The sequence below is a fragment of the Salvelinus alpinus genome, chromosome 12, assembly GCF_045679555.1.
Source record: "Salvelinus alpinus chromosome 12, SLU_Salpinus.1, whole genome shotgun sequence".
In the NCBI taxonomy this organism is placed as follows: domain Eukaryota; kingdom Metazoa; phylum Chordata; class Actinopteri; order Salmoniformes; family Salmonidae; genus Salvelinus; species Salvelinus alpinus.
In genome coordinates, this window is record NC_092097.1 from 38,386,465 (window position 1) to 38,410,370 (window position 23,906).

At 45.7% G+C, this 23,906-nt stretch overlaps 1 protein-coding gene across 1 annotated transcript in view; it reads right to left on the reverse strand.

Moving 5' to 3' along the window:
• Positions 1-14,398: 14,398 nt before the first annotated feature.
• LOC139536053 (testis-expressed protein 264 homolog) overlaps positions 14,399-23,906 on the reverse strand; it is a 91,298-nt gene continuing 81,790 nt past the window's right edge. The window contains exon 4 of the mRNA XM_071336176.1: positions 14,399-15,815. Coding sequence (XP_071192277.1) covers positions 15,526-15,815 — 290 coding nt within the window. The 3' untranslated portion in view covers positions 14,399-15,525. The remainder of the gene's footprint in view (positions 15,816-23,906) is intronic.

Sequence of the window (23,906 nt, forward strand, 5' to 3'; positions counted from 1 at the left end):
TATTATGGATCCCCCAGCAAAATTAAAGCAGTTTATACAATTTTAAAACATTAAAATACATTCACAGATTTCACAACACACTGTGTGCCCTCAGGCCCCTACTCCACCACTACCACATATCTACATTTCTAAATCCATGTGTACGTATAGTGTGTATGTTATCGTTCGTGTGTGTGTGTGTGTGTATGCATGTGTCTGTGCCTATGTTTGTGTTGCTTCACAGTCTCGGCTGTTCCATAAGGTGTTTTTTTATCCGTTTTTTAAAATCGAATTTTACTGATTGCGTCAGTTACTTGATGTGGAATAGAGTTCCATGTAGTCATGGCTCTATGTAGTACTGTGTGCCTCCCATAGTCTGTTCTGGACTTGGGGACTGTGAAGAGACCTCTTGTGGCATGTCTTGTGGGGTATACATGGGTGTCCGAGCTGTGTGCCAGTAGTTTAGACAGACAGCTCGGTGCATTCAACAAGTCATAAATAAAAGTAATGATGAAGTCAATCTCTCCTCCACTGTCAGCCAGGTGAGATTGACATACATATTATTAATATTAGCTCTCTGTGTACATCCAAGGGCCAGCCGTGCTGCCCTGTTCTGAGCCAATTGCAATTTTCCTAAGTCCTTTTTATGTGGCACCTGACCACACAACTGAACAGTAGTCAAGGTGCGACAAAACTAGGGCCTGTAGGACCTGCCTTGTTGATAGTGTTGTTAAGAAGGCAGAGCATCACTTTATTATTGACAGACTTATCCCCATCTTAGCTACTACTGCATCAATATGTTTTGACCATGACAGTTTACAATCTAGTGTTACTCCAAGCAGTTTAGTCATCTCAACTCGCTCAATTTCCACGTTGTTTATTACAAGATTTAGTTGAGGTTTAGGGTTTAGTGAGTGATTTGTTACAAATACAATGCTTTTAGTTTTAGAAGTATTTAGGGCTAACTTATTCCTTGCCACCCACTCTGAAACTAACTGCAGCTCTTTGTTGAGTGTTGCAGTCATTTCAGTCGCTGTAGTAGCTGACGTGTATAGTGTTGAGTCATCCGCATACATAGAAACTCTGGCTTTACACAAAGTCAGTGGCATGTCGTTAGTAAAAATTGAAAAAAGCAAGGGGCCTAAACAGCTACCCTGGGGAATTACTGATTATAACTGGATTATATTTGATAGGCTTCCATTAAAGAACACCCTCTGTGTTCTGTTAGACAAGTAATTCTTTATCCACATTATAGCAGGGGGTGTAAAGCCATAACACATATTTTTTTCCAGCAGTAGACTATGATAAATAATGTCAAGAGCTGCACTGAAGTCTAACAAGACAGCCCCCATAATCATTTTATCATCAATTTCTCTCAGCCAATCATCAGTCATTTGTGTAAGTGCTGTGCTTGAGTGTCCTTCCCTATAAGCATGCTGAAATTTTGTTGTCGATTTGTTTACTGTAAAATAGCATTGTATCTGGTCAAACACAATTTTTTCCAGAAGTTTACTAAGGGTTGGTAACAGGCTGATTGGTCGGCTATTTGAGCCAGTAAAGGGGGCTTTACTATTCTTGGGTAGCGGAATGACTTTAGCTTCCCTCCAGGCCTGAGGGCACATGCTCTCTAGTAGGCTTAAATTGAAGATGTGGCAAATAGGAGTGGCAATACCGTCTGCTATTATCCTCAGCAATTTTCCATCTAGATTGTTAGACCCTGATGGCTTGTCATTGTTGATAGACAACAATCATTTTTTTCACCTCCTTAACACTGACTTTACGAAATTCAAAAGTACAATTCTTGTCTTTCATAATTTGATCCGATATACTTGGATGTGTAGTGTCAGCGTATGTTCCTGGCATGTCATCCCTAAGTTTACCTATATTGCCAATGAAAAATTAATTTGTTTGCAATATCAAAGTCAGTAGTTTACAATATCAGTGGGCTTTGTGATGAATGGGCCGTCTGATTCAATAAATTAAGGAGACGAGTTGGCTTTTTTTCCCAAAATGTCATTCAGTTTTACTCATCAATCTACACACAATGCCCCATAATGACAAAGCAAAAAAAGTTTAAGAAATGTTTGCAAATGTATTAAAAATAAAAACAGAAATACATTATTGACTTAAGTATTCAGGCCCTTTGCTATGAAACTCTAAATAGAGCTCAGGTGCATCTTGTTTCCATTGATCGTCCTTGAAATGTTTCTAAAACTTTATTGGAATCCACCTGTGGTAAATTCAATTGATTGGACATGATTTGGAAAGGCACACCTGTCTATATAAGATCCCACAGTTGACAGTGTATGTCAGAGCAAAAACCAAGCCATGAGGTCGAAGCAATTGTCAGTAGAGCTCCGAGACAGGATTGTGTCGAGGCACAGATCTGGGGAAGGGTACCAAAACATTTCTGCAGCATTGAAGGTCAACAAGAACTCAGTGGCCTCCATCATTCTTAAATGGAAGAAGTTTGGAACCACCAAGACTTTTCCTTGAGCTAGCCAAACTGAGCAATCGGGGGAGAAGGGCCTTGGTCAGGGAGGTGACCAAGAACCCCTTGGTCACTCCGACAGAGCTCCAGAGTTCCTCTGTGGAGATGGGAGAACCTTCCAGAAGGACAACCATCTCTGCAGCACTCAACCAATCAGGCCTTTATGGTAGAGTGGCCAGATGGAAGCCACTCCTCAGTAAAAGGCACATGACAGCATGCTTGGAGTTTGCCAAAAGGCACATAAAGGAATCTCAGACCATGAGAAACAAGATTCTCTGGTCTGATGAAACCAAGATTGAACTCTTTGGCCTGAATGCCAAGCGTAACATCCAGCAAACCTGGCACCATCCCTACTATGCATTATTATTAGTATTGGATAGAAAACACTCTGAAGTTTCTAAAACTGTTTGAATTATGTCTGTGAGTATAACAGAACTCATATGGCAGGCAAAAACCTGAGAAACTCCAAACAGGAAGTGGAAATTCGGAGGCTGGTTGATTTTCAACCAAGATCCTATTGAAATCACAGCGAGATATGGATGAGTTTGCACTTCCTACGGCTTCCACGAGATGTCAAAAGTCTGTAGATCCTTGTCTGATGCCTCTACTGTGAAGGGGGGCCGAATGAGAGGAGAATTAGTCAGGTCTGCCATGACCTGACCATTCTTTGACATGCGCGTTTAAATGAGAGGGTTGGAACGGTTGGAACGTTATTCAAGATTTATGTTAAAAACATTCTAAAGATTGATTCAATACATCGTTTCACATGTTTCTACTGACTGTTACTGAACTTTTGGACATTTCGTCAGCTTTTGGTGAACGCGCTTCCTGACGTTGGATTTGTTTACCAAACACGCTACAAAAATAGCTATTTGGACATAAATGATGGACATTACCGAACAAAACAAAAATTTATTGTGGGAGTCCTGGGAGTGCATTCCCGACGAAGATCAGCAAAGGTAAGTGAAAATTTATAATGCTTTTTATGAGTTTTGTTGACTGCACAATTTGGCGGGTAACTGTATGGCTTCCTTTTGTGGCTGAACGCTGTTTTCAGATTATTGAATCTTGTGTTTTGCCGTAAAGCTTTTTGAAATCTGACACAACGGTTGCATTAAGAACAAGTGTATCTTTAATTCTATTTAAAACATGTATCTTTCATCAAAGTTTATGATGAGTATATCTGTTATTTGACGTGGCTCTCTGCAATTTCTCCGGATATTTTGGAGGCATTTCTGAACATGGCGCCAATGTAAACTGAGGTTTTTGGATATAAATATGAACTTAATCGAACAAGACATATATGTATTGTGTAACATGAAGTCCTATGAGTGTCATCTGATGAAGATCATCAAAGGTTAGTGATTAATTCTATCTCTATTTGTGCTTTTTGTGACTCCTCTCTTTGGCTGGAAGAATGGCAGAATTTTTCTGTGAGTTGGTGGTGACCTAACATAATCATTTGTGGTGCTTTCGCTGAAAAGCCTATTTGAAATCGGACACTTTGGTGGGATTAACAACAAGATTACCTTTAAAATGGTATAAGATACATGTATGTTTGAGGAATTTTAATTATGAGATTTCTGTTGTTTGAATTTGGCGCCCTGCACTTTCACTGGCTGTTGTCATATCGCTCCCGTTAACGGGATTGCGGCCATAAGAATTTTTAAGCAAGGCTCTTTACCCTAATTGCTCCTGTAAGTCGCTCTGGATAAGAGCGTCTGCTAAATGATAACATTTTTAAAAAACTAATTAAGTATTAACTCAGGGGGATATATTCGTGCTTTATTTTTCACTAATCTTTAAAAAAAAATCTGATTGTTTACTTCCACTTGACATTAGTGTTTTGTGTAGATTGTTGACAAAAGCCTATTTTTATTTATTTTTTTATTTAACCTTTATTTAACCAGGTAGGCAAATTGAGAACACGTTCTCATTTACAATTGCGACCTGGCCAAGATAAAGCAAAGCAGTTCGACACATACAACAACACATAGTTACACATGGAGTAAAACAAACATATAGTCAATGATACAGTGAAAAAAAAATAAGTCTATATACAATGTGAGCAAGTGAGGTGAGATAAGGGAGGTGAAGGCAAACAAATATATGTATAAATAAATAAAAATATAAAAAGGCCATGGTGGCGAAGTAAATACAACACAGCAAGTAAAATAAAACTAAAAACACTGGAATGGTTGGTTTGCAGTGGAAGAAAGCGCAAAGTAGAGACAGAAATAATGGGGTGCAAAGGAGCAAAATAAATAAATAAATACAGTAGGTAAAGAGGTAGTTGTTTGGGCTAAATTATAGATGGGCTATGTACAGGTGCAGTAATCTATGAGCTGCTCTGACAGCTGGTGCTTAAAGCTAGTGAGGGAGATAAGTGTTTCCAGTTTCAGAGATTTTTGTAGTTCGTTCCAGTCATTGGCAGCAGAGAACTGGAAGGAGAGGCGGCCAAAGGAAGAATTGGTTTTGGGGGTGACCAGAGAGATAAACCTGCTGGAGCGCGTGCTACAGGTAGGTGTTGCTATGGTGACCAGCGAGCTGAGATAAGGGGGGACTTTACCTAGCAGGGTCTTGTAGATGACCTGGAACCAGTGGGTTTGGCGACGAGTATGAAGCGAGGGCCAGCCAACGAGAGTGTACAGGTCGCAGTGGTGGGTAGTATATGGGGCTTTGGTGACAAAACGGATGGCACTGTGATAGACTGCATCCAATTTATTGAGTAGGGTTTTGGAGGCTATTTTGTAAATGACATCACCGAAGTCGAGGATTGGTAGGATGGTCAGTTTTATGAATCCAAGATGGCGTAGCAGTCAGATGTCCTTTGTCCTCGTCCTGTCCCGTGTATATATTTTTTATATATTTTTCTTCGCATTTCTTTTTATATATATATTTTTTCTTCTTAAAAACTCAACTTCAAAACACTCTCCTGCAACCTACCTCACCAAATGTGGTGCGGATGTGTTTTTTTTTCTCCTTAAAGGTATTATTCACCTCGTATCCGAAATCTAACAACAAAATGCTAGCCAGAAGTTAGCCAGCTCACAAGCTAACGTGAGTAGTTCAGCTAACCACAGCTAGCGCTTATCAGCTATCCTTTAGCTCGGAAAACTATTGCCAGTTTTGTACAACGCGACTCAGACCAGAGCATACCAGACCTATTTTCTCTCCATATCCCCGGATTTTTACCGCAAGCTCTGGACATTTACACCTGGATCTTGCAGCTAACTAGCTGCTATCCGAGTGACTATTGGCTAACATCAATTCCGGAGCAAACACCAATTATCCCGGAGCTAGCCAGCTGAAGAGTTCCATCAGCCACTCCTGGGCTACAATCACCTATCCGGACCCGTTTTACTGCCGATGCGGAGCCCCACCGGGCCTTCACGACTGGGATACCGACGTTATCTGCCCGAGGGAGTTATTCATCTAGCCAGAAGTTAGCCAGCTCACAAGCTAACGTGAGTAGTTCAGCTAACCACAGCTAGCGCTTATCAGCTATCCTTTAGCTCGGAAAACTATTGCCAGTTTTGTACAACGCGACTCAGACCAGAGCATACCAGACCTATTTTCTCTCCATATCCCCGGATTTTTACCGCAAGCTCTGGACATTTACACCTGGATCTTGCAGCTAACTAGCTGCTATCCGAGTGACTATTGGCTAACATCAATTCCGGAGCAAACACCAATTATCCCGGAGCTAGCCAGCTGAAGAGTTCCATCAGCCACTCCTGGGCTACAATCACGTATCTGGACCCGTTTTACTGCCGATGCGGAGCCCCACCGGGCCTTCACGACTGGGATACCGACGTTATCTGCCCGAGGGAGTTATTCAACTGGCCCCTCCATCGCGACGTAACCTGAACGCCCATATGCTAACTGCGGCCCGCTAATCGTTAGCTGTCTTGAGCATATCGGCTGCTATCTGAACAGGTCTATCGAACAATCTTACGCCGCGGGCTAGCTTAGTGGAGGCCTCACTGCTCCATCTACGGCTGCCCCCTGGACACTATGATCACTTGGCTACATAGCTGATGCTTGCTTGACTGTCCATTAATTCACGGTACTCCATTCCGTTTATTTGTGTTTTATCTGTCGGCTCTGTGCTTTAACTCAGGATCTGTGTGTAGTTAATCCGACCCGCTCTGCCTAGCCGTCGCCATTTTTACCTGCTGCTGCTGTGTTAACTGACTAGCTGCTGTTATCTCACCTGTTGTTTTAGCTAGCTCTCCCAATCAAGACCTGCAATCACTTTATGCCTTATTGTATGTCTCCCTCAAATATCAATATGCCTTGCATACTGTTGTTCAGGCTAGTTATCATTGTTTTGGTTTGCAATGGACCCCGTAGTTCCACTCTCCGTACCTCCGATACCCCCTTTGTCCCACCCCCCACACATGCGGTGACCTCACCCATTGAGACCAGCATGTCCAGAGATACAACCTCTCTTATCATCACCCAGTGCCTGGGCTTGCCTCCGCTGTACCCACGCCCCACCATACCCCTGTCTGCACATTATGCCCAGAATCTATTCTACCACGCCCATAAATCTGCTCCTTTTATTCTTTGTCCCCAACGCTCTAGGCGACCAGTTTTGATAGCCTTTAGCCGCACCCTCATCCTACTACTCCTCTGTTCCTCGGGTGATGTGGAGGTAAACCCAGGCCCTGCATGTCCCCAGTCACCCTCATTTGTTGACTTCTGTGATCGAAAAAGCCTTGGCCTCATGCATGTCAACATCAGAAGCCTCCTCCCTAAGTTTGCCTTACTCACCGCTTTAGCACACTCTGCCAACCCTGATGTCCTTGCCGTGTCCGAATCCTGGCTTAGGAAGGCCACCAAAAATTCTGAGATTTCCATACCCAACTATAACACTTTCCGTCAAGATAGAACTGCCAAAGGGGGAGGAGTTGCAATCTACTGCAGAGATAGCCTGCAAAGTTCTGTCATACTTTCCAGGTCTATGCCCAAACAGTTCGAACTTCTAATTTTTAAAATTAATCTCTCCAGAAATAAGTCTCTCACTGTTGCCGCCTGCTACCGACCCCCCTCAGCTCCCAGCTGTGCCCTGGACACCATCTGTGAATTGATCGCTCCCCATCTAGCTTCAGAGTTTGTTCTGTTAGGTGACCTAAACTGGGATATGCTTAACACCCCGGCAGTCCTACAATCCAAGCTTGATGCCCTCAATCTCACACAAATCATCAAGGAACCCACCAGGTACAACCCTAAATCCGTAAACATGGGCACCCTAATAGACATTATCCTGACCAACCTGCCCTCCAAATACACCTCTGCTGTCTTCAATCAAGATCTCAGTGATCACTGCCTCATTGCCTGTATCCGCCACGGGTCCGCGGTCAAACGACCACCCCTCATCACTGTCAAACGCTCCCTAAAACACTTCTGCGAGCAGGCCTTTCTAATCGACCTGGCCCGGGTACCCTGGAAGGATATTGACCTCATCCCGTCAGTTGAGGATGCCTGGTCATTCTTTAAATGTTACTTCCTCACCATATTAGACAAGCATGCTCCGTTCAAAAAATGCAGAACCAAGAACAGATATAGCCCTTGGTTCACTCCAGACCTGACTGCCCTCGACCAGCACAAAAACATCCTGTGGCGAACTGCAATAGCATCGAAGAGCCCCCGCGATATGCAACTGTTCAGTGAAGTCAGGAACCAATACACGCAGTCAGTCAGGAAAGCAAAGGCCAGCTTTTTCAAGCAGAAATTTGCATCCTGTAGCTCTAACTCCAAAAAGTTCTGGGATAATGTAAAGTCCATGGAGAACAAGAGCACCTCCTCCCAGCTGCCCACTGCACTGAGGCTAGGTAACACGGTCACCACCGATAAATCCGTGATAATCGAAGACTTCAACAAGCATTTCTCAATGGCTGGCCATGCCTTCCTCCTGGCGACTCCAACCTTGGCCAACAGCCCCGCCCCCTCCGCTGCTACTCGCCCAAGCCTCCCCAGCTTCTCCTTTACCCAAATCCAGATAGCAGATGTTCTGAAAGAGCTGGAAAACCTGGACCCATACAAATCAGCTGGGCTTGACAATCTGGACCCCCTATTTCTGAAACTGTCCGCCGCCATTGTCGCACCCCCTATCACCAGCCTGTTCAACCTCTCCTTCGTATCATCTGAGATCCCCAAGGATTGGAAAGCTGCCGCGGTCATCCCCCTCTTCAAAGGGGGAGACACCCTGGACCCAAACTGTTACAGACCTATATCCATCCTGCCCTGCCTATCTAAGGTCTTCGAAAGCCAAGTCAACAAACAGATCACTGACCATCTCGAATCCCACCGTACCTTCTCCGCTGTGCAATCCGGTTTCCGAGCCGGTCATGGGTGCACCTCAGCCACGCTCAAGGTACTAAACGATATCATAACCGCCATCGATAAAAGACATTACTGTGCAGCCGTCTTCATCGACCTGGCCAAGGCTTTCGACTCTGTCAATCACCATATTCTTATCGGCAGACTCAGTAGCCTCGGTTTTTCTAATGACTGCCTTGCCTGGTTCACCAACTACTTTGCAGACAGAGTTCAGTGTGTCAAATCGGAGGGCATGTTGTCCGGTCCTCTGGCAGTCTCTATGGGGGTACCACAGGGTTCAATTCTCGGGCCGACTCTTTTCTCTGTATACATCAATGATGTTGCTCTTGCTGCGGGCGATTCCCTGATCCACCTCTACGCAGACGACACCATTCTATATACTTCCGGCCCTTCCTTGGACACTGTACTATCTAACCTCCAAACGAGCTTCAATGCCATACAACACTCCTTCCGTGGCCTCCAACTGCTCTTAAACGCTAGTAAAACCAAATGCATGCTTTTCAACCGTTCGCTGCCTGCACACGCACGCCCGACTAGCATCACCACCCTGGACGGTTCCGACCTAGAATATGTGGACATCTATAAGTACCTAGGTGTCTGGCTAGACTGCAAACTCTCCTTCCAGACTCATATCAAACATCTCCAATCCAAAATCAAAGCAAGAATCGGCTTTCTATTCCGCAACAAAGCCTCCTTCACTCACGCCGCCAAACTTACCCTAGTAAAACTGACTATCCTACCGATCCTCGACTTCGGCGATGTCATCTACAAAATAGCTTCCAATACTCTACTCAGCAAACTGGATGCAGTTTATCACAGTGCCATTCGTTTTGTTACTAAAGCACCTTATACGACCCACCACTGCGACCTGTATGCCCTAGTCGGCTGGCCCTCGCTACATGTTCGTCGTCAGACCCACTGGCTCCAGGTCATCTACAAGGCTATGCTAGGTAAAGTGCCGCCTTATCTCAGTTCACTGGTCACGATGGCTACACCCACCCGCAACACGCGCTCCAGCAGGTGTATCTCACTGATCATCCCTAAAGCCAAAACCTCCTTTGGATGCCTTTCCTTCCAGTTCTCTGCTGCCTGCGACTGGAACGAATTGCAAAAATCTCTGAAGTTGGAGACTTTTATCTCCCTCAACAACTTTAAAAATCTGCTATCCGAGCAGCTAACCGATCGCTGCAGCTGTACATAGTCCATCTGTAAACTACCCACCCAATTTACCTACCTCACCCCCCATACTGCTTTTATTTATTTACTTTTCTGCTCTTTTGCACACCAGTATCTCTTCTTGCACATGATCATCTGATGATTTATCACTCCAGTGTTAATCTGCTAAATTGTAATTATTCGATTTATTGCCTACCTCATGCCTTTTGCACACATTGTATATAGATTCTCTTTTTTTTTCTTTTTTTTTTCTACCATGTTATTGACTTGTTTATTGTTTACTCCATGTGTAACTCTGTGTTGTCTGTTCACACTGCTATGCTTTATCTTGGCCAGGTCGCAGTTGCAAATGAGAACTTGTTCTCAACTAGCCTACCTGGTTAAATAAAGGTGAAATAAAAATTAAATTAAAACAAGGGTATGTTTGGCAGCATGAGTGAAGGATGCTTTGTTGCGGAATAGGAAGCCAATTCTAGATTTAACTTTGGATTGGAGATGTTTGATGTGAGTCTGGAAGGAGAGTTTACAGTCTAACCAGACACCTAGGTATTTGTAGTTGTCCACATATTCTAGGTCAGAGCCGTCCAGAGTAGTGATGTTGGACAGGCGGGCAGGTGCAGGCAGCGATCGGTTGAAGAGCATGCATTTAGTTTTACTTGTATTTAAGAGCAATTGGAGGCCACGGAAGGAGAGTTGTATGGCATTGAAGCTCGCCTGGAGGGTTGTTAACACAGTGTCAAAAGAAGGGCCAGAAGTATACAGAATAGTGTCGTCTGCGTAGAGGTGGATCAGAGAATCACCAGCAGCAAGAGCGACATCATTGATGTATACAGAGAAGAGAGTCGGTCCAAGAATTGAACCCTGTGGCACCCCCATGGAGACTGCCAGAGGCCCGGACAACAGACCCTCCGATTTGACACACTGAACTCGATCAGAGAAGTAGTTGGTGAACCAGGCGAGGCAATCATTAGAGAAACCAAGGCTGTCGAGTCTGCCGATGAGGATGTGGTGATTGACAGAGTCAAAAGCCTTGGCCAGGTCAATGAATACGGCTGCACAGTATTGTTTCCTATCGATGGCGGTTAAGATATCGTTTATGACCTTGAGCGTGGCTGAGGTGCACCCATGACCAGCTCTGAAACCAGATTGCATAGCGGAGAAGGTATGGTGGGATTCGAAATGGTCGGTAATCTGTTTGTTGACTTGGCTTTCGAAGACCTTAGAAAGGCAGGGTAGGATAGATATAGGTCTGTAGCTGTTAGGGTCAAGAGTGTCCCCCCCTTTGAAGAGGGGGATAACCGCAGCTGCTTTCCAATCTTTGGGAATCTCAGACGACACGAAAGAGAGGTTGAAAAGGCTAGTAATAGGGGTGGCAACAATTTCAGCAGATAGTTTTAGAAAGAAAGGGTCCAGATTATCTAGCCCGGCTGATTTGTAAGGGTCCAGATTTTGCAGCTCTTTTAGAACATCAGCTGACTGTATTTGGGAGAAAGAGAAATGGGGAAGCCTTGGGCGAGTAGCAGAGGGGAGGGCAGTGCTGTTGTCCGGGGTAGGGGTAGCCAGGTGGAAAGCATGGCCAGCCGTAGAGAAATGCTTATTGAAATTCTCAATTATAGTGGATTTGTCGGTGGTGACAGTGTTTCCTATCTTCAGAGCAGTTGGAAGCTGGGAGGAGGTGTTCTTATTCTCCATGGACTTTACAGTGTCCCAGAACTTTTTTGAATTTGTGTTGCAGGAAGCAAATTTCTGCTTGAAAAAGCTAGCCTTGGCTTTTCTAACTGCCTGTGTATACTGGTTTCTAGCTTCCCTGAAAAGTTGCATATCACGGGGGCTGTTCGATGCTAATGCAGAACGCCATAGGATGTTTTTCTGTTGGTTAAGGGCAGTCAGGTCAGGAGAGAACCAAGGGCTATATCTGTTCCTGGTTCTAAATTTCTTGAATGGGGCATGCTTATTCAAGATGGTGAGGAAGGCATTTTTTAAAAATGTCCAGGCATCCTCTACTGACGGGATGAGATCAATATCCTTCCAGGATACCTCGGCCAGGTCGATTAGAAAGGCCTGCTCGCTGAAGTGTTTCAGGGAGCGTTTGACAGTGATGAGTGGAGGTCGTTTGACCGCTGACCCATTACGGATGCAGGCAATGAGGCAGTGATCGCTGAGATCTTGGTTGAAAACAGCAGAGGTGTATTTGGAGGGCAAGTTTGTTAGGATGATATCTATGAGGGTACCCGTGTTTACGGAATTGGGGTGGTACCTGGTAGGTTCATTGATAATTTGTGTGAGATTGAGGGCATCAAGCTTAGATTGTAGGGTGGCTGGGGTGTTAAGCATGTTAACATTTAGGTCGCCTAGCAGCACGAGCTCTGAAGATAGATGGGGGGCAATCAGTTCACATATAGTGTCCAGAGCACAGCTGGGGGCAGAGGGTGGTCTATAGCAGGCGGCAACGGTGAGAGACTTGTTTTTAGAGAGGTGGATTTTTAAAAGTAGAAGTTCAAATTGTTTGGGAACAGACCTGGATAGTAAAACAGAACTCTGCAGGCAATCTTTGCAATAGATTGCAACACCGCCCCCTTTGGCCGTTCTATCTTGTCTGAAAAACTTGTAGTTGGGGATGAAAATGTCAGAATTTTTGGTGGTCTTTCTAAGCCAGGATTCAGACACGGCTAAAACATCCGGGTTGGCAGAGTGTGCTAAAGCAGTGAACAAAACAAACTTAGGGAGGAGGCTTCTAATGTTAACATGCATGAAGCCAAGGCTATTACGGTTACAGAAGTCATCAAAAGAGAGCGCCTGGGGAATAGGAGTGGAGCTAGGTACTGCAGGGCCTGGATTCACCTCTACATCACCAGAGGAACAGAGGAGGAGTAGGATAAGGGTACGGCTAAAAGCTATGAGAATTGGTCGTCTAGAACTTCTAGAGCAGAGAGTAAAAGGAAGTTTCTGGGGGCGATAAAATAGCTTAAAGGAATAATGTACAGACAAAGGTATGGTAGGATGTGAATACAGTGGAGGTAAACCTAGGTATTGAGTGATGATGAGAGAGATATTGTCTCTAGAAACATCATTGAAACCAGGTGATGTCATCGCATATGTGGGTGGTGGAACTGTGAGGTTGGATATGGTATAGTGGTCAGGGCTAGAGGCCCTACAGTGAAATAGGCCAATAAACACTAACCAGAACAGCAATGGACAAGGCATATTTACATTAAGGAGAGGCATGCTTAATCGAGTGATCAATAAGGGTCCAGTGAGTAGAGGTTGGTTGGGGTCACGGCGATCCAGACAGCTGGCCGGGTAGATGGCTATCGGTAGCAAGATAGCATAGTATGGAAGTCTATTTGTAGATACCTCGTGCGTTTCCGTCGGTAGGTTAGTGGGGTTCCGTGTGGTAGAGGGGATCAATCCAAATTGGCAAAATAGATATAGTGACCCAAGAAAAAAATAAATAAATAATAATAATAATAATAATTGTCCGATATACTTATTCAGATAGCAGCCGATAAGACAGCTAACGGTTAGCGGGCCCCAGATGAGCGTTCAGGTAACGTCGGGACGGAGGTGCCAGTTGGATAACTCCCTCGGGCAGATAACGTCGGCAGTCAGTCGTGAAGGCCCGGTGGGGCTCCGTATCTGCAGCAACAACAAAACAACAAAAAACGGGTCCGGATAGGTGGCTGTAGCCCAGGAATGGCTGATGGAACTCCTCAGCTGGCTAGCTCCGGAATGATTTGAGTTTGCTCCGGGATCGACGTAAGCCAGTAGTCACACGGTTTATTAAATAAATCAATTTGAATCCCACTTTGTAACATAATAAAATGAAGAAATCAAAGGGGGGTGAATATTTATGATATCCACTGTATGGCAATAGTGTGCTCTACGCTGACAAATGGTGAGTAATGTATCATCCACAAGGTTGTGTCTAGAAAGACATCCATTCCAGGACTAAAGCAGACAGGGTATGTGTAACAAACACCCTATTCCCTACATAGTGCACTACTTTTGACCAGAACCCTATGGGTCCTGGTCAAAGTAATGCTCTACGTAGGGAATAGGGTTCCATGAGGCACACTCAGGGTTAGTAACAGGAATGAACTGAAGTGGAGATTCTTCCCTGCCTGCCTTGTATTATTAATCTCTCTGAGAGTGGAATAAACAGTGTGATCTTGAAAATACTTTAACACTGCTGCTCATGAATATACATAACCGTTTGCATAAAACGTGGATTTCTGGTCTCCCAGTTATTTAATTACAGATGCATACATCCCTCTGTGTCGTCTGGACACTCCCAATTCCTCCCTCTTTCCTTCTCACCCCTCCCTTCTTAATCTCTCCCATTTTTTCATGCACAGCTGAGCATAGCTAAGCATGACAGCCCAAAGTCATACGACAACAGGCAAGTCAATTTTTTTTTATTTTATTCAACCAATAATAAACATAGGTACATTCATTAGATAAAACAAGATATCAACACCCAAAGGCCTGTCAGAGTAAAGGGTATTGAGTGAGGTGTATGGTTGTATGCTTCTAAATACTCCATCTAGAATCCATAATAAAACTGTTCATAGAATTAATGTATAAGATTTTTTTTTAATAACTATATATATATATATATACACAGTGGGGAGAACAAGTATTTGATACACTGCCGATTTTGCAGGTTTTCCTACTTACAAAGCATGTAGAGGTCTGTAATTTTTATCATAGGTACACTTCAACTGTCCAGAAAATCACATTTGTATGATTTTTAAGTAATTCATTTTAAGTAATTAATTTGTTTGGTCAGATTGAAAGGATGGGAAAAATAAACAGTATGGGAAAAACATTGAGCACTTTTACATACCCAAACAAACATATTCTAAATAGTTTTTTTCTTACTCAAAAGAAAAACACTATATAATAATCAAAAGTAAGATCATCTCAAATATAGATACACTACAGTTTTACTGCAATTATAGGATAAAGGTCAAAACATCAATCAGTCACAAGGGATGATAATCATCATTTTAATAGTAAAAACATAACAATCAAGTAAAAAAAGCAATCTAAAATGCATCCAAACACACTTGTTCACCATGCACCACTTTGCTTATCATATCAATTAAGTACTTAAAAACAAACATGGATTTCAAGAAACTCAGGTTACCTGACGTATTTCTGATAGTTTTTTCTTCTTCAAGTAGGCTATTTTCTGTCAGCCAACCGAAAGAAGGAAATCATTTCCCCTTTGGAACTCTGCCTGACCAACAGCTCAACACAACACACTCATCAGACTAACTCATCACCTTAAAATAGGTTTGGGAATGTAAAAAAACTCTACTTGTAGGAAGACACAATGGCTCTCTCAATAAGTCTTTCTGTGATTCCCTGCATCCTATTTCCTCACCTCAACCATATTGGAGGAGACAGTGCAAAATGGGAGGATTCAAGGAAAGACTAATTGAAAAAGAGCCATAGAAAACTGCACATTTAGAATTCTCTCCTCCTCCCCCAACCTCCACTTCTTCTTCTCCCCCCTCCATTCTCCCTCACTCCTCCCCCCCGACTACAACCCCTCTCTCCTCTGTGGTCGTCTCTAGGTGCTTGTTGCAGGGGGCGTCGCTAACTTGCTCTGTCCCTGCTTCCTCCTCCTGTCCGTCTGGGAGTTCCAGGTCCAACTCCTCAAAGGAGGAGGAGCTCCTGTCACTGCGGTCTTCACCTCCTCCTCCTCTGTAGTGTCGGATCAGGGAGGGGACGCTGGATGGGGCTAGGGAGGTCTCTCTGCTGTCTGACAGGAAAATACCACTCCCTGAACTGCACTCACTATTGGAGTCCTCACCTAGTGAGACAGGGAGAGAGAGAGTAAGAATAGTTAGAGGCCGCACTTAGGGAGAAAAAGACATGGGGAGAACAGGTAAGACTAAGGAGAATGCATACCTTTTTGTTGGCACTGTGTTACTAAGCAAAATGAATGAAAATGATGAGCATAACATATGTGAATCAACAAAGACAGACAGACACAGACAGACAGACACATAGACAGACGAGACCTAGATAGACAGATAAATAGATGGATAGACAATACATATAGACGGACATACAAGACACTTTAAACAATGCCACTTTAATAATGTTTACATATCTTACATTACTCATATCATATGTATATACTGTATTTTATACCATCTATTGCACCTTGCCTATGCCGCTCGGCCATCGCTCATCCATATATTTATATGTACATATTCTCATTCACCCCCTTTAGATTTGTGTGTATAAGGTAGTTGTTGGGGAACTGTTAGATTACTTGTTAGATTTTACTGCACTGTCGGAACCAGAAGCACAAGCATTTTGCTACACTCGCATTAACATTTGCATGTGACAATTAACATTTGATTTGAGTGGCCAGACGAAAGCCACTACTCAGTAAAAGGCACATGACAGCCCGCTTGCAGTTTGCCAAATGGCACCTAAAGACTCTCAGACCATGAGAAACAAGATTCTCTGGTCTGATGAATACCTATGGTGAAGCATGGTGGTGGCAGAATCATGCTGTGGCGATGTTTATTTGTCACGTGCGCTGAATACAACAGGTGTAGACCTAACAGTGAAATGCTTACTTACAGGCTCTACCCAATAGTGCAAAAAAGGTATTAGGTGAACAATAGGTAGGTAAAGAAATAAAACAACAGTAAAAAGACAGGCTATATACAGTAGCGAGGCTATAAAAGTAGCGAGGCTACATACAGACACCGGTTAGTCAGGCTGATTGAGGTAGTATGCACATGTAGATATGGTTAAAGTGACTATGCATATATGATGAACAGAGAGTAGCAGTAGCGTAAAAGAGGGGTTGGCGGGTGGTGGTTGGGACACAATGCAGATAGCCCGGTTAGCCACTGTGCGGGAGCACTGGTTGGTCGGCTCAATTGAGGTAGTATGTACATGAATGTATAGTTAAAGTGACTATGCATATATGATAAACAGAGAGTAGCAGCAGCGTAAAAAGAGGGGTTGGGGGGGGCGCACAATGCAAATAGTCCGGGTAGCCATTTGATTACCTGTTCAGGAGTCTTATGGCTTGGAGGTAAAAACTGTTGAGAAGCTTTTTTGTCCTAGACTTGGCACTCTGGTACTGCTTGCCATGCGGTAGTAGAGAGAACAGTCTATGACTGGGGTGTCTGGGGTATTTGACAATTTTTAGGGCCTTCCTCTGACACCGCCTGGTGTAGAGGTCCTGGATGACAGACAGCTTAGCCCCAGTGATGTACTGGGCCGTACGCACTACCCTCTGTAGTGCCTTGCGGTCAGAGGCCGAGCAGTTGCCGTACCAGGCAGTGATGCAACCAGTCAGGATGCTCTCGATGTTGCAGCTGTAGAACCTTTTGAGGATCTGAGGACCCATGCCAAATCTTTTTAGTTTGCTGAGGGGGAATAGGCTTTGTTGTGCCCTCTTCACAACTGTCTTGGTGTGTTTGGACCATTCTAGTTTGTTGTTGATGTGGACACCAAGGAACTTGAAGCTCTCAACCTGCTCTAACTACAGCCCTGTCGATGAGAATGGGGGCGTGCTCGGTCCTCCTTTTCTTGTAGTCCACAATCATCTCCTTAGTCTTGGTTACGTTGAGGGATAGGTTGTTATTCTGGCACCACCAGGCCAGGTCTCTGACCTCCTCCCTGTAGGCTTTCTCGTCGTTGTCGGTGATCAGGCCCACCACTGTTGTGTCGTCTGCAAACTTAATGATGGTGTTGGAGTCGTGCCTGGCCATGCAGTCGTGGGTGAACAGGGAGTACAGGAGGGGACTGAGCACGCACTCCTGGGGAGCTCAAGTGTTGAGGATCAGCGTGGCAGATGTGTTGCTACCTACTCTCACCACCTGGGGGCGGCCCGTCAGGAAGTCCAGGATCCAGTTGCAGAGGGAGGTGTTTAGTCCCAGGATCCTTAGTTTAGTGATAAGCTTTGAGGGTACTATGGTGTTGAACGCTGAACTCTAGTCAATGAATAGCATTCTCACATAAGTGTTCCTTTTGTCCAGGTGGGAAAGGGCAGTGTGGAGTGCAATAGAGATTGCATCATCTGTGGATCTGTTTGGGTGGAATGCAAATTGGAGTGGGTCTAGGGTTTCTGGGATAATGGTGTTGATGTGAGCCATGACCAACCTTTCAAAGCACTTCATGGCTACAGACGTGAGTGCTACGAGTCTGTAGTCATTTAGGCAGGTTGCCTTTGTGCTCTTGGGCACAGGGACTATGGTGGTCTGCTTGAAACATGTTGGTATTACAGACCTAATCAGGGACATGTTGAAATTGTCAGTGAAGACACCTGCCAGTTGGTCAGCACATGCCCGGAGCACACGTCCTGGTAATTCGTCTGGCCCCGCAGCCTTGTGTATGTTGACCTGTTTAAAGGTCTTACTCACGTCGGCTACGGAGAGCGTGATCGCACAGTCGCCTGGAACAGCTGATGCTCTCATGCATGCCTCAGTGTTGCTTGCCTCGAAGCGAGCATAGAAGTGATTTAGCTCGTCTGGTAGGCTCGTGTCACTGGGCAGCTCGCGGCTGTGTACATCAACTTTATATGGCCTTATTTCCGAGTCTTGGTGGAAAGTTTTTGGGGACATGACAAAAACTAGAGGGATAACTAGCCAGGCTACAATATATGTTTTGAATTAGCTACCTAGTTAGTCTGTTTCTATCATATTTTATAGGCTAGGCCTGCCTGCTGCTAAAATGTCTAACTGTAGTCTCTCCTTGAGCGATGGCCCACTTGCACACATGCAGGTGATATGTCCACATACTGTACGGACACGCTAAAATGTCATATTCTGATACTGGCTGATATGTTAATTATTATGTGATTGATCAAATATTTAAAAACTGTGCCTAATAAATTATATTAACAGAAATTATGAGATACATTTCTGACCTGAGAAACAATTTTGTATGAACACTGCCCTGAGAACATGTATATATCACTCTCTGTATGAGTGGTGGGCATAAGCTCAAGAAGGGACACTTCAAACTCAGCATTTCTAAGTGATAAATACAACACAAATCGTTTTGCGTTTCAGTTTTTAGTGTCTATGTCAGTGTTTTTGCAGCAGAGTGATGGTTTGGTTTGTTAGTTCTCCAGTGTACCTAATAGCAGATAGGACAGACAGGATCCTTCCAAATGTTTATTTATCTCATTCTGTCACAGTGGCTCACACACACCACCCAAGGACAAAGAGGGAGAGAGAGACCAAGAGAAAAAGACAGAGTGAGAAAGATAGGCAGAGAGAGAGAGATGAAGTTGAAGCTGATAGGAAATGTCAGACTCACCAAAGACTGAGCTGTTGACAGCAGTTTATGTTAAAGGGTTTACCACCTGTCTATCTCTTTCCATATCATTCCAAATTGACCAATGTGCAACTAATGAAATGACACCAAACAACACTGTCAGGACAATAAGTCAAGACCCTTTCCTCCTGTGTGACTTCAGTTAGCCTACACTTGGCGACATGAGTAAAATTATAGTAAATAGCTATGAAACAAAGCTAAGCAGAAAAAATGTGCTCTACACACAGACACAAACTCACAACCAATGGTTTTTTGTCTGAATAAAACTGCCTCATTGCAGTGCAACTGAAATCTAGCCAAGAGCTGTCGCTGATTAATTCACACTAGACTAATTTACATGTGATGGATAGGAAATAGTGGAAACTGAAATCCGACAGTGAACAGCACGCACGCACGCACATACACACACAAGCTTAGTCACATTGGCTTCTGCCTGGCTTAAATTTGAGAGGAAATGTTCAGTGGTGCCTTCAGGCTACCAGCTAGCTAGTCTTCCCACCCTTCAAAACTATAATCGATCCATTATTGCTACTTGCTTATAGAGTATGTGAAATATTGTGTGGAACTTTTAGCTTGTTACCATTTAATGTGCTTTCTCCAAAGGATTTTTAAAAAGCATTCTCAAAAAGCCATAGGCAATACTGAGCAGTGAGATACAGGCTAACACAGCTATATGTCACAGAGTCTCTGGGTTCGCGCCCAGGCTCTGTCACAGCCGGCCGCGACCGGGAGGTCTGTGGGGCGACGCACAATTGGCCCAGCGTCGTCCGGGTTAGGGAGGGTTTGGCCGGTAGGGATATCCTTGTCTCATCGCGCTCCAGCGACTCCTGTGGCGGGCCGGGCGCAGTGCGCGCTAACCAAGGGGGCCAGGTGCACGGTGTTTCCTCCGACACATTGGTGCGGCTGGCTTCCGGGTTGGAGGCGCGCTGTGTTAAGAAGCAGTGCGGCTTGGTTGGGTTGTGCTTCGGAGGACGCATGGCTTTCGACCTTCGTCTCTCCCGAGCCCGTACGGGAGTTGTAGCGATGAGACAAGATAGTAATTACTAGCGATTGGATACCACGAAAATTGGGGAGAAAAGGGGGGTAAAAAAAAAAAAAACACAGCTATATGTCAGAAACTATGAAAAGAAACTAGCAGGAAAATGCAAGTGCAAATCCATACCATGTCCACCCACTCTTCAGTGCACCCTTACATGTTAGTAAAAGACAGAGGAAAGGGTGACTTTGAGATGGAAGGGAGGCTGACAGAGGGAGGGGAGGCGGGGTTGTGGAGTTGGCTGGCCCTGTCACAAATACAGGGGTCGATGGTCCGAGAAGGCTCCTTGTGTTCCGCTGACCTCTGTGAGATGAGACCAGTCAGTGATAAGACCATGGGTACCTGTCACAATATCATCACAAACACACACACACACCCACCGTCAGCCGGGGACACAGGGAATAGAGAAGAGCAGGATTTGTCACTGTTACTCAACATTCAGTAGGTCTGCAGCCATGTGTGGAGGGGACAGAGAGAGAGAGAGATTACATATTCTGGTTGCCATGAGTGTCATGGGTGTGTGCACATGCTTGTGTGTGTGTGTGTGTGTGTGTGTCTGTGTTGCACATTTTACATCCCAATCTCCTACTGAAGATCCTAAGTCGTGTAGACAGAAGGGTGTTGAGTTATTCCCAGCTGAAGCCCCAGTCTCTGTGCTTGCCTTGGAGGACTTTTGTTGTGGAGTTAGATCAGTTAGATAACTGGGTCCAAGTCCCAGTTTGTCTCTGTGTAAGTGTGTGTGTGTGTGTGTGTTGGCCAGCAGGCAGCTAGATTAGGCTGGCTTTACAGGAAAGCTTTGCCTCAGCCCAGTTTCTCACAGCCTGTATGGGCTAAGTCTTCCTACCACAGACATACTGCCACACTGCTCTCCTCTCCTGTATGTGTGTGTCTATGTGTGTCTGTACGTGGTGGAAAGTTGAGGTGAAAGTATCAGTGATTGAATGCAAAATAAAGTGTGTGTGTGTGTGTGTGTGGTGTCATCTGTGTGTGTGTGTATCTGTTGCATGTGTGTGCAGAACTGAGGTCCCACTGGTGTATTAGGCTGGAAAATGTGATTCCTCACGGTGAGAGAGGACAGGTCATCAAACATTGAGAGGGTCCACACACACGACATCCCACTGGTACCCTGCACGCACGCACGCACGCACCCCCACCCACCCACCCACCCGCACACCCCTGTTACTGCTCTCTTCCTCTGTTGTCTTAGATCACATCAACACAGCATGGCCCTGCCATGGGCTACTACATTGACGAAACGCTGCAGCCGCAACAATTATATTTCTCTCTGTTTGTAGTCACCCCCCAATGTGCACAGGTATTCACAACCACACACACATACATGTTTAGATGGATAATTCTGCCTGCACACACATTTCACCCTCAGGTTTTCTATCACCCACTCTCCATGCATTTACACACACTACATCTGTCCACCCCCCAACACACACCTGCTGTAGGTCCATCCCCCAGCCCACCACGCTGTGCCCCGCCCCGCTGCGTGCCTGCAGGTCCATCCCCCAGCCCACCACGCTGTGCCCCGCCCCGCTGCGTGCCTGCAGGTCCATCCCCCAGCCCACCATGCTGTGCCCCGCCCCGCTGCGTGCCTGCAGGTCCATCCCCCAGCCCACCATGCTGTGCCCCGCCCCGCTGCGTGCCTGCAGGTCCATCCCCCAGCCCACCATGCTGTGCCCCGCCCCGCTGCGTGCCTGCAGGTCCATCCCCCAGCCCACCACGCGGTGCCCCGCCCCGCTGCGTGCCTGCAGGTCCATCCCCCAGCCCACCACGCTGTGCCCTGCCCCGTGCCTGCAGGTCCATCCCCCAGCCCACCACGCTGTGCCCCTCCCCGCTGCGTGCCTGCAGGTCCATCCCCCAGCCCACCACGCGGTGCCCCGCCCCGCTGCGTGCCTGCAGGTCCATCCCCCAGCCCACCACGCTGTGCCCCTCCCCGCTGCGTGCCTGCAGGTCCATCCCCCAGCCCACCACGCGGTGCCCCGCCCCGCTGCGTGCCTGCAGGTCCATCCCCCAGCCCACCACGCTGTGCCCCGCCCCGTGCCTGCAGGTCCATCCCCCAGCCCACCACGCGGTGCCCCGCCCCGCTGCGTGCCTGCAGGTCCTTCCCCCAGCCCACCACGCTGTGCCCCGCCCCGCTGCCTGCCTGTAGGCCAGGACCAGGCCCAGGCTGCCTCCCCTCCCTTCCCTTGTGGCTGGAGTAAAGTTAATGGCTCACTTGACAGGTTAAGAGCTGAGTGGAAGATGATTTAAAGGGAAATCAGGCAAGCTGAAGCAGTAGGCCAAGCTCACGGCTCCTGGAAGCATATCTCTCAGAGATATAGCCTTCGCGGTCTATGGTAGATATGAAGTCACAGCTATGTGTTGATTTAGATCACTGAACTTTCTCATCTTATCAGTTTGTGCAGAGTCATCCATGGAATTAGGTCTAGGCAAATATGTGGCCCTCAATACCTACTATAGGAATCTGCCAAGAGTCAAACAGCCTGACATACAGGTCTGATGTTCTCTTTCTGTCAGACACTGACACCCCCCCCCATACACTCCCACAGAGACAGACAGACAGTGTGTACAACACCTCCATGACACACCCACAGCAACAAATTCTATCCCTGGTGATGTTTGGGTGGAGACTAATCTTGTGCACCATCTCACTATAACGTGTTATCTGCAGCTCTGTCTCTCGCTCGCTCTCTAAAACATGAATTGTCTATTTTGGCTCCCCTCCAAGTCTCACTTCTAGTCTGACCCCTCTTTATTTCCTTTAAAATCACCTTTTTGACTATGTTCTGCATCAAAACTACCTGCATGAGTTTCTGTCCAAATTATTTGGACAGACACTCATGAGCCAATATGTCCAGTCATTCCTAAACATATCCTCATAAAGCAGTTACATTGGCTGTGTCTCAAATGGTCCCTATATAGCCTATAGGGCTCTAGTCAAAAGTAGTGCCTTATGGAAGGCAATAGGGAGCCATTTGGGATGCAGACACTGTTAGTATTCATAAACCTCATCTCTCATTCTTGCTGTTGATTAAACATTAGGTGCCATGCCACAGTGTTAATGGAGCCCAGAGGACTCTGCTACAGCCCAGCCCAGCCCAGTCTAGTATGGGTGAGCACTGAGCAGCATCAGGCCATACATATGGTGGTGGTGAAGGACAGACCCTGAGTAAGTGACGTCTACCCAGGTGTGTGTGTTTTATGGGCATATGGTGGTGGTGGTGGCTGTGACCAGCCCCCTGGTGAGTGACAGCAGTGTTCTGTGGGTCTTAGCCTTTCATTAGCACCTGACAGGGTGTCACTCACAGGATACAGTGTGTGTGTGTGTGTGTGTGTGTGTATATGTGTGTGTCACTCACAGGACAGGAGCACACCCTAGGAGCTCATAAACACAGGCACACTACGACACACCGTGGGGATTCAGCTCATAAACACAACCAACAATCAACAAGGTCCAAATCCCTTTGGTACCAATTGGAAATTGAAATGATGCGACAATAACACACAAAACATATACTGCATACGTTTTGAACATTATTGTCC